The sequence below is a fragment of the Petromyzon marinus genome, chromosome 8, assembly GCF_048934315.1.
Source record: "Petromyzon marinus isolate PM22_M1 ecotype Great Lakes invasive population chromosome 8, UKy_Petmar_22M1.pri1.0, whole genome shotgun sequence".
Taxonomy (NCBI): domain Eukaryota; kingdom Metazoa; phylum Chordata; class Hyperoartia; order Petromyzontiformes; family Petromyzontidae; genus Petromyzon; species Petromyzon marinus.
In genome coordinates this window covers 14,949,128-14,961,314 of record NC_133674.1, presented here as the reverse complement: position 1 = coordinate 14,961,314, position 12,187 = coordinate 14,949,128, and the positions used below count along the sequence as shown (strand labels likewise).

Genomic DNA, 12,187 nt, shown 5'->3' with positions numbered 1-12,187 from the left:
AGACTAAATTACCTTCTTGAGGGGCCAGACTTGACAAATATTTGTGAAATCATCCAAAAATAAATCTTCAGTTCCAGAAATATTATCAAAAACATGTACCCTTCATAGAACTCTGACATTAAACAGATGTGATGTAAGGCGAGCCACCGACCATCGCCTTCCACTCTAATGAACACATTCATGGAATTAGCCTTAATGTCTCTACATCGATGGTCTCCTCATGGCAGTTACAGAGCCAAAGATGACTAGATGTTAACGCCCTCGCCTGGTATGCAGGAGGTCGTGGCTTCAATCCCAACCCTGAGACCTATATATTTGGAGTTTGCATGTTCTCCCTGTGGTCGTGTGGATTTTTCTCTGGGTCCTCCGGTTTTTCCTTCCACATTTATAAACATGCGTTTAGAGTATTTGGCTGCTATGCATTTCCACGTGATAAGCCACTTCTTTCAGCTATCAGGTCGCTTCTGAAAAAGCATATATAGCTCAGTGAGCCTTACCTGGTAAAATAATTAAACAGTGTGAATAAGTCCCAAAAAACGACCTCTGACCCCTTTATCTCCTCAGCTCAACCGCAACTTATGACCTTTATTGTGGTGAATGTGGTGTAAAATATATTGGTTTCAAATGACTAAAACACCTTTACAGATATATAACAATATTTATCAGTCTTAATGGAAATCAAGAGGACTCCTTTTGCATGGAACTCACTTCCACTTACATGAATTAGTCACATTAATCTCATGATGATGGATATTTTGCCGTAACTACTGCTGATTTCTCCGATGATCCCAGTTCAGATAACAGACTGCTTTTGTAGGCAGCTCAAGTCTAAAATATATTTTTTTAGGGCACTCTAAGCTCCCACGGGTCAAAGTTATGATATTACCTAATTCTAAAGCTCGTCAGGACTGGCACTGCCAGATCTTCATACCGATTTTCATTGCGTGAGAACTATACCCAATGGGCTTAACGCTACTGAGAGTCAGGGTCTAATGTCAACTGGGTTTTTGGATTATTCCTCACGCACTGGCTCCCAAACACATGTTTGTTACCGGGAGGGAAACTGATGGGGGAATCTCCCTCATTAAACCGATTCTCCTGCATTTGGGTAAATCTGAGTGTCACTGACAGAAGTCAGCCTCGCTAAACAAATTAATGCTATTTTAACAAATGTTATTAGTGAGAGCACTTCCTTTAAATAAAGGGGCCCTAGAAAACAAAACAAACTTCATTGTATCAAAACTCAATATGCAGTGTAGTGGAGAATAACGTGTATGGCTACATGATAATACGGCGCAGAAGGCAATTTATTTAATTAATTACCCAGAATGCTGTACTGCAGAGCAGAATGCATTATAATACATCATCCTTCATTTAACCAGCATATTAAATACACCCATTGAGACAGAATCAGAATCTTTATTCATACTGGAGGAACCCGATGACCTAAAAAGCTGTTTTCATTGTAGTTTCACAGATGTACAGTAGTTTAACAGATATCCAGGAGACACATAAAACATTGCTTCTTTTGCAGGAGCAACCTGAATTACATGAAGATATGGGGCAGGTTCTATGACGCATCGTTTTGAAAATAACATTGCAGGATAGCAAAAACCTAGATTGTTTACTTTGCGTGTTTGTTCCTGTTATGCATAACATGATTATTATTATAGTTACGCAAAGATAGAAACTGGCATCAGCCTGTCAAATCCAGCACCCATCACTAAACTGAGAATTGATCATTATTATTGGGGATGCTGCTACCATGGTGTAACCCCTAGCACACTGAACTTGCAATCCATTGCTCGCCGGTCAATCTCCCGGTGCGGCAGGCAAAACAAAACCCCCACCTCTGTCCACCCAGCAGTGTAAATGGGCGCACCACGGTAAGTGGACCGGCAGGTTGCCTGTGGTGGGGGCAAAGCGTGGGTACTCCCACCTCTTTCCAAGATGTCTGACTAGTGTGGAAGAGCAGGTCAGACACTCTCGAGAGTGGAGGGCCTCTTGTGGAGGGCCTTCCGCCAGCAATTGCATGACCGAGCAATTGCAGATCATTCGATTATTTCAAGTCTGCAATGGCTTGGAAGTATTAAGCCAAAACACCCTCGAGACGGGCTCTCAAATCTTGCTGTAGCGGCGGCCTTCATGCCAGCAGCAGCGTGAGCGAGCAAACGAGCAAATCACCTTTTGCCACGATTCACGACGATTGGCTTTGGTGTGTGGGATGTCTTACAAAAATGAGGGGGGGGGGGGGGTGACCGTAAATTCTCAGGTGGCACTGCCGATGAGCTGGACTCGGGGATGGACATGAAGACGGACACCGACACGGACACAGCAGCGGGGGAAGCGGGGGCGTCCAGCGCCTCGCCCCGAGGCAGCGCCACTGTCGTGCTTCCCTCCCGCGTAATGTGTGGGGTGAGTGTTGCGTCAACCCCCCCCCAGCTCCCCTCCGCACTGTCGACAAACATGCATGCGTGTATCCACAATACCTATCGTTGCCCGGATCAGCCATTTATATATAGACGTCGGCAGTCCGTCACGTGGTGGGTAAAAATGCTTGACTAAAAAAAGGTGCTGACTCCACGGGAACTATCTGAAAATAATAATTGAGTGTTCGGTAGATTGATGGCGAGTAATTTAGTCCGTGTAGGCCAAGAGTTTCAATTTTATTCTTGGCTTTTTTCAAACACAGTAGCTTTGTAATGCCAAAATCTACATAATGTATAGCTATGCCTATTTTAAAGAAAATCTGTTTTGTATATTTAGCACAATAGCCAAATCAAAATGTCCGTGAAGAAATTGCCATCGGACCACTACAGTTTCACCTAAGACATTAACATCATCTTAATGGGATGGTTTTGATGTACAGATGTGCATTTAAGATTACAGGAGAACTCTTATCCTGTGGCCCTGTTACCATCCCCAACTGCTATTATCTACAGCACCTAAAGGGTCCGTGAAAATGCCTATCATTTGTACCTCTATTCTTCCTAAGGAATTGTCCATAAATGACGTCATGCACCTAGGGAGGGGAGGGGGTCAGACATTTGTGACGATGTATGACGAGGGGGGGAGGGGAAGGTTGCGAAATGTGACGTCACATCAAAATGCGCAACTTTTAATTAATGTGAACAACACGTTCTACTTAATTAAATAGAATTCTTATAACAACACTAATTTTGATTAATTTTCATTATTAACTATTTGATTATTTAAATTTACTGAGGTCACCTTTGATTTATTCCATGAAGGAGCATTTTGCTTCTTCATGGGAGAATGGAGAAGCATACATTTTGTATTTTTTTATTATTATTAAACATTTTTATTTTAATGATTCTACCAGGGCTTTTCATTCTGTGGAATGAATGTGATTGTTATGATTGTACTCTCCATTTTGCTTCGTTCTACTACAACGTTTCAAGTATTTTTTTTATATAGTTCTAATTACTTTTAATATTTTATAATTATAAGAGAATTTCAATATAATATTCTGAGCATATGCAGTTTTAGCTAGACGTTGAATATTTGAAAGTGAATTTTATGCTAAATTTCAGCTTTCCAGCACCTCCTTTTTAATACGAGTTTTCTCCTACAACAGAGTGCAGCGCCACATTAAATACGCACTATAATTACAATAGTTTAAAGTGATTTGACGCATGTTTTATTTTCAAAATGGAAATATGGTTTTGGGGGGGGGGGGGGGTGGGCAGAGCTTTGTGATATCATATTTGAGGGGGGTCTGACTTTTTGTGACGCCGTGTGACGAGGGGGGGAGGGGGGTCAAAAATCGGCCAAAATCGCCTGATGTCATTTATGGACGGCCCCAATTATCCGTGACGATCTGCATTGCGGAACGAATTCCCGTTATATTACGGACACTGATGCGGATAAAATTACGTGACCTCCTCCTCATGAGCATTTGGACATTTAACGAGAACACTCCTTGACCCATGGGGAAGGGGCGGCAGTATAGAAGTACAGTCCAATACTGGATTTATTTTTTTACACTGCCCCCTGCTGCCCATTATATAACCCACAGTTTGAAACACCAGTTGTGCATTATGGCCACCGATCTAAGCACATTACCAGGCTCAGACCTGCTTAACTTCCGATATATGACGATCTCAGGCACATTTTGGGTGATTTGGTTATTAGGTTACGTATAGTACAGTATTTAAATACTGTCGTAATTTTTTCACTGAAGTTATTTATTTGGTCAGATATTTCTCAACATTGCCAATTTGTACCGTGAGATGTGAATGGGTGGGTATTGCATGTACTGTACACCACCGAGCGTAGGTCAATTCGTCTTGCAGCTTGGCTGCAGAGTTTTCCAGCTTTGTCTTGCCCTAATGCATTCTGTGCATGTGTATTTGTGTTGAATACAAACAAAAAATTGTGCACCGTAAAATGATTACAGGAATCAACATGGCAGCTCTTCCGTAAGAATATGGTGAAACAAAGTCAACAATATGTAAACAAATGTGTTTAATCTTAAAGTAATCATCTATACTCTCAACAGCTACCTTTTGGGGGAGAGGAAGTCAAGTCGGTGGAGCTGATTGTTGCTGTTAAGATCCCACATTGCTCTAAATAGCATTGAGGATGTTGTTGGCGTGCTGATTAAACTATGCCAAGAGTTGTAATGTAGGGTTCCATATTCACGTACATTATTAAAAATGCTTGTGGCAATGTTTTCCGAGGTTTACGAACACATCGATTGTACCAACATGTTATATGTTATGATGGAGAACGAGCAACTAGTATAACCTTAAAAAACATATTGGTTTCATCGATGAGACCATTACGTATTCATAAGTGTTACACTTATGAATATTAAAAATTCTCCAGTGTGCGACTGTGGTCATCCAGAACGGACCATACAACATATAATGCAATGCCCCCGATCCACAAATACGAAAGAGACATTACAGCGATCCACTCTGCTGCTCCTGACGCGGTTATCTGGGCTTGACCACCTGAATGTGACATTGTAGTCGTTACTCTGCATCTACATCAGCAGCCGTACGAAACAAGAAGTGTCACACTCTACATTTACGAGCAAAAGACACATTTGAACAAGGGGCACAGTGTTGTACTCCAGGCAAAGAGCAATAGGGTTCAAATAAATCCACTGTTCCTTTTTAGACCTTCCACACACACAGCACGCAGCAACATGTAACTCCATTCAATTTAAATAACCAAACCAGAGTTTTTTTTTCTATTGCTAAATCAATACGCTTTTTAGTTAACCCAGTTTACCAAACTGGGCCCGGCAGTAAATTTGTGACCCGATTTCTTAATCGGCGACTTAGCCACAGAACATGAATTAATCAGAGACTATCAGATGTGCATTTAGAGAAAAGCGAAAGGGGCAGCCGTTATTTATTTATTTAGCTGCACAATACCCACACCCACTTTACTTAAAGCTTTCGTGACTGCAGGAATTCATATTCTTGGGTTTTTCGGTAAAGTCACGTGGATATGTTATTTTCCTTGAACCTATCTACGTGACTTTACCGAAAGACCCAAGAATACCACACCCACTGTTTAGCATTTCGCTTGCACACATGAGATCCTTGCTTAGCCACTCTTCCTCATTTGCTGCAATGAGTATAATCGTTAGTCCCAAACAGCAAAGAACCTTGCCTTTGTTTCCATTGTAGCCCATCAGCCGTTCAGATGGATGGATGATGGTAAGGTCACTTAAAATAAATTGCATTCAGTTGTGGCGAGTCAGCGAAATTTCCGCCTCCTGCTGCCGTGAAACACTCCCCATCTGCATTTCTCTCGATGTTTTTCGGTGGATGAGTGTGGCAAGTGCTGTCTCTCTTTGCATCAAGATAACTGCTGCCACAATTGATGATGAATGGCGGCACTTTTTTTGGGCTAAAGTAGCTGCTGGGGGTGGATGGAGTGCAGATGTAAGCGTCATATAAACCCCCAAACGCGGTTTAGCTCAGTGGGTGGGCTGCTGTATTAAGTTCCTGCTGTATTCACTAACACAGCAGCCACACCTAGCTACTGGCCGTTTAGTCACAGCAAGGGAACTAGGAGAAGTGACTCCCTATTTTAATAACCGCGTTATTCTGCTCAATGGAGTACTGTACAAAGGCTTAACTTGTTTTATTCAAATGAGAAATGCTTATACCTCCAGTAAGCCTTGCGTAAAGTTTTATAATGACACAATAACAGTGGTAAAAAAAAATATCCTACCCTTAAAAAAGCTTGCTACGTACAGACAGGAAATTCAGGCCCATAACTAAATTATTTGCTCATCTATCATCGTGGCACAAAATGTATCGTTCATAATTTAGTTCCCGCACGCTGACTGGCACACTTACCACAGAAACGTCATTATAGTTTTGTATCTGTAAAGTGTGTGCTTTTATATATGCAATATAGTACTGTAGTAGTTTTATTTTAAAATTGCCTTGTGACAAAGATTGCATTTTCCCATATATCTCTCTTCATTCATTATTCCCAGTTATAGGTAAACAGTTGTACTTACATTTTGATTTAAAGCTTTCGTGACTGCAGTAATTCATATTCTTAGCTCTTTCGGTAAAGTCACGTGACTTTACCGAAAGAGCTAAGAATATAGTTGTACTTACGTTTAGAATTTTTTCACATCAAAGAGGGGTATTCCTGCCTAAATTAGTGTCACTTTCGTTACCTCTGGAGCCCTGAGAAGCTCCACATTGCTATAGCAGGACTCAGTCTACCCCATGGGACAACTACTCTTGCCATATAGTGGTCCCTATTTTGTTTACCCTGGAGGAACAAAGCGCTGAGTTCACCCTTGACTGGAATTTGCATTTCCATCCTTGCAATGGCAAGTTGCACGCTTTACCCATATCCCATACAATGTCCCGCATAGAGTATACGACTTAATTCTACATGCACTGCGCTTTATAAATCATGATGCTTAGGCGGCTGAGAGGTGTGGCACTTTTTATTGTTGAGATGATCCTATTTTTTAGACCGCCAATATTTATCAAAAAGCGGTGGGTTTTATCACAGGCGCATGTCCGCCTCAATGTTAGTCCTCCCAACACTAACCTATTGTGTGCCACTGCCATAAGCACACACAATAAATACTCAAAGCAGGCTTATGTAAACATTGCATGCTCGGGGAGTGACAGGATACAACTTAATGCCTCGTGCCACTGCCAGGAGGTATACATATTCTCGAAGTGAAGAATAGTATGACACCAATAATGATACTTCCTCAGCAGCTGTGTTCAATCCACTGCTGGATAAATGCTTCCCGAGCCATCACCATCCCTCACGGCTTTGTGATGCAACGATCCATCTAGCGCCTGTGCATCAGCTTATTGCATTGCTCCATCTTTACGGTGGATGGGATATCAGTTTTCACAGACAAAATATAATCCTTTTTAAAGTCTCTAAAGTATTAACCTTTGTTTCTCAACTCCCATAAATACAAGCCTTTAACAAGCTACCGTAAACCATGTAGAAACATGTTTACATAATGTATGTATGGAGAGTGGTTGCTACGGTAATAAAATGAGTGCTTGAGTTACTTATCTACCAGAAAAATGCCTGTGAAGAGACGTTGGCCCCCATTGAAAAATAGGTACGTTCATTTTACAGGGCTTCTCCGTAGCTTTCAGGGCATCACCACCACCAGCCCGGGTTGTTAACCTCACTCTCTTGGTAGGTGAGATTATTTAGATTATTTTAGTGCTATAAAAAAAACCTTATGGCGGGACGCCGTGGTCTCATAAGCCCCCGGCTCTCGCATAAACTGCGTTGCGACGTCATTTTATGGCTGTTGAAGGCGAACGGTATGGCAGTCTATTCCTCTCGACGAGCTCCACACGATGCACTAATCAAAGTTTCAAAGTTTTGTTTCTTCTGCGCGTTCGTCCTCGCTGCTGCGCTTGGACGACACGACAACAGAACGATCCGCGCCAGGTGGGTCGCCGCGTTTATGTGCGCGGTGGGACGGAGTCGCCAAAAGTAAATAAATGAATTCCGATTTTGACTTCCGTTTATTCGGGATCCCGGGGTTCCCGTCATAAGGTTCAAATGTCCAAATAATGGGCCACCTTGTTGAGCTATCATTTGTGGACAGGTCGCTTCTGAAAAATAACTTATAGTGTACATAAGTAGGCTTTGCCTGGTAGGATTGGGATGGTTTTAGTTGTATTTGTAAGTGTTTGGGTGATTTGCTTACCTTTCCTGTACTTTGCACTCCTATCATGTTTTTGCATTGTTTGTTATTGTAGCATCCTTACCTGTCCCTACTGAACAAATTTTAAAAAGAGCTTTATAGGTCATCGGATTCCTCCAGGATAAATACATGTTCTGATTCTGAGGTGAGTGGTTTTCAAACCGCAGGCGAGCATCTAGGGCGGAAAGTAAAATTATTCTACGGGGTGCATGAGGTAGTCACACGACTCTTTGCAAAACATTCAGTATTTTTGTTTTCCATTTCAATGTGAAACAAAAAAAAAACTGTATTTCCATTAAGAATCACACCACTGGAAATGTACGTTATCTCCAAGGTAAACTCTACTCCCAGTGCTTCAAAGTCAAGGAAGGAGGCAGGAGAATGTAAAGGTGGGGTTTTGAGGGAGGCATGACACCCTCAAACAATCATTGGAATCAATACGAAGGCTTCAGCTGTTACATTTTTTACAACTTCCGTTTTAGAGTGTCCTCGCATTCGTTTTAGAGTGTCCTCGCATTCGTTTTAGAGTGTCCTCGCATTCGTTTTAGAGTGTCCTCGCATTCGTTTTAGAGTGTCCTCGCATCCGTTTTAGAGTGTCCTCGCATTCGTGCGACTACTGAATAGAAATTCCGCCACTATGCTTCTCTCTGTGTCACGAAATTGTGCGCACATCACTCACATTCAAAAGATACAGTGCCACTTATTCTACGGTGGAGTCGATTGAAGGTGAATGTGATGTTTGGTGCTTCCTACCCTCTATACAACGCAGTATAACTAGAAACATGTTGGTTATTTTCCCGTAGTGTAGCATTTAGTACTTGAGAATTTCAAATATTGTATTTTACGCTGTATGTATGTTGAACATATTTATCACCGTACATAGCCAACCATGCTAATTGGAGGTGCAACGGAAGGACAACAGACTAAACACAAAAAGCAGTAATAATGAAATGAGTTTTCAATCAAGATTTAAAAGTGCATAGCTCCAGTGGCTTCCTAATATCAGAAGGAAGAGCGTTCCAGACGGCCGCAGAAGTGCATCTGTAAGCGTGTGATGCAGTGACCATCTCTGATGGCTAGCCAAAAGCTGTTTGATGGCAAGCCGCTGCGGGGATGACCGGAGTTAGGTGTGATGGTTTATGCTTCTTGACGAGAAAAAGTATTAAAAGGTCGGATCGGCAGTACGTTGGTAAGCGTAATAGGCTCTGCACCCTGTCGCCTGAGTTCAATTCCCGCCCAACCACCATGGTGATGTATGGTCAAATAATCCACAGGACTGACATGGCATGGAGTGGCCCTCTTCAAGCATTGATTTAATCAAAGGTTTAAAATCACCATTACATACTACACTTTACTTAATATTGTATATGCATCAATCTAGAATTGAAGTTTTCGGGATCCATACTCTTTGGTTCTTTCGGTAAAGTCACGTAGGTAGAAAAATAAATTAAATCACGACGTTTCGTTGGCTTTGCTGCGTTGGCATTGCTCTTTTTTTAGCACATTTTTAGCCCTGCCCACTTCCCCCCGTCCAGCAGCAGCATAAACGCAACATTAACCTCCCGCGACTCCCCCCTCTCTTACTTATATAACCTCTAACCACAGGACCTCTCCCACTGCAGCTAAACATTTTCCTGCTGTAGTTTTCACACCTGATGATGATTGCTTGTGTTGCAATCGAAGCGTCGTGATTTAATTCATTTTATTATTACTTTTATACCTACGTGACTTTACCGAAAGAACCAAAGAGTATGTATATGCATCATTTGGCAAAATGTTCCATGACCTTCTCTCACATCTCCGCATATCTGGAAATGTTTATTTCCATCTTTCTCTCCATCTATGCGTGTGCCATTATCTGCGTTTGTATGCTTCGTGTCTCGTTGGCAAAAATATATCCCAAGTCATGTATTTGTCTCTTTTTATTTTTTGCTCTTTCACCTTGCGATTGCATTTCACAGTGCGCAGTATGATTACCTGGTTATCTGTGAACAATCCGTAGCTGGGTATCTCGCATGGGGAGGCACTGTTATAAAATGACAATGTACCCAGCTGTCTTGGCTTTATTGGCCATTCTGGTTCTTGCACCCACATTCGAGAGTGTAAGCAGTAATGAAGGATTATTAAGTAATGAGTTTGCTTCCTGATTGCGGGTAATGCATAAGCTTTTACATCTACTGCCTCGCTCAGCCCTTCTGTGCTCTCAGAAGCTGTTTTTTAATGAAATATTAACTCGTTCAGCAGCGGTTCTTTTTAATAATAAAGGGAATTGTTTATATCTGTACGTGTCTGCGGGTAGCGGAAGCCAGCTATGCATTTATAAATGAGTCCATTAATTTATTATTTGCTGTCACTGAACGGAAGGGAAGATTTGGACTTGTTGGCTGACTGGCCTCCAGGACATACAGAGTGCGATCCATTTATAGATACCCTACCTATTTATAATGACACTCGCTGTCTTCTCAACAGCTGATTGATATTGTCGAAGAGATGGCTCCGTATCTTACAGAGGAGACTGATTATAAGATTTGATTTGCATAGGCATTCAAAGAATATGTTGTTTTCTCTGTATTTTTTTCCCTATAATGTTCGTAAATATGAGTAAAAAAGTGGTAATGAATCAAAATCCCAAACTTTATTATGTGGATAAATACATCTTTTAATCAACCTACAATTAATTGTACCTGTAAGTTCCCTTCAGCAACAACTTTGTACCTTCATTTATTTTGGGACTGATTCAATAGTTTTACAGTGCGATAGATAAGCAGACTTTGTCTCCTTAAAGTATCTGGCAATTAATAATTTCAGCAGCATTGATTCAGTACAAGCAAATTCACGGCACTAATTATGATATTGTTCTTTCGCAATGATTACTTGTGTATTGTGTAAGACCAGTGGCTAACTTAAGGGCCACTCTGGCTACAAAATAATGGTCTGCTATATGTTGGAGATAGTTTCATAATACAATTGTGGAAAGTAATATGCTTAATATGGAATTGCATAAACAATACGAAACAGATAGAAGAACATGTAATTATAAATGACATGATAAAATACCTTTCTACAAAATACTCAAAGCGCTATGAATCACAAAAATATCAAAAATAAATACAGCATTGGGTAAGGTGGAGGAAAAACTACAATGATGTGTAGGAGCTAATTTAAAGAACCAAAGAAGACAGCTGAAAATAAATACAATACATCTCGTATTACATAGACATCACAGCATTGTTGTTGTAAGTTATCTTGAAAGTTAGGAATGGTAAATGACTGTGGATGTACCATCAGGTAGGACATTTAAGAATGCAGCTTGTAAATTGGAGGGTTATTTTTTTTGTACAGCGCACCTGTGTTATTTAAAGCACCGTGTGCTAATTTACTCTTGAACTGAGCAAACAGTAATGCCGCTAAATTTATTTACTTTTCTGAAACTAAAAAATAATTGGATCACTCTCGGGGTTCCAAGGAAATTAAATACGGCAATGCGGCAGGTCAGTGGGCTAAACTATTACTGGCTCCAGAAATTGCCACATTCGGTAAAGTAACGAAAATATCGAACTACATTCGAGTTGAATGATTTTCAGTGACCTACTTTTGCACGTCTACAAATATGTTGGAATACGTTGTTATTATTATAGTTATATTAATTATTTTATTAACAATTAATTGTGACATCAGTTGAATCCCAATAAATGTACTTCATTCAATACATATTCTACATTTAGTGAGGCTAGTATTTTCATAGTGTAATAATAATAATTCAGTCAATTTGAATGGAATTTATTTCATAACATATAAAAAAGAGGCAAAAAACATTGACGATGAGAAACATCAGTGGAACATCAAAGATTTTGTGATGCATCACCAGGGGTTGCACTTTGTAATGCATCATCTCCATACATTACCGTGTTGCAGTGTTGCTTGGGAATTTGTATAGGAATACGTATAACAACCTTGGATTATAATAATAAACATACTTTAAGGACA

The 12,187-nt window shown here is 40.7% G+C and overlaps 1 protein-coding gene across 4 annotated transcripts in view; it reads left to right on the top strand.

Moving 5' to 3' along the window:
• Positions 1-12,187, top strand: part of LOC103091780 (phosphoinositide 3-kinase adapter protein 1) — a 199,600-nt gene that overhangs the window by 43,597 nt on the left and 143,816 nt on the right. For 3 of the 4 annotated variants that reach the window (XM_032949831.2, XM_032949833.2, XM_032949832.2), the window contains exon 4: positions 2,273-2,415. In XM_032949831.2, the coding sequence (XP_032805722.2) occupies positions 2,273-2,415 (143 nt within the window). Of the gene's footprint in view, positions 1-2,272; positions 2,416-5,521; positions 7,942-12,187 lie in introns of those variants that run through there. The other variant, XM_076065679.1, reaches the window with a different exon arrangement.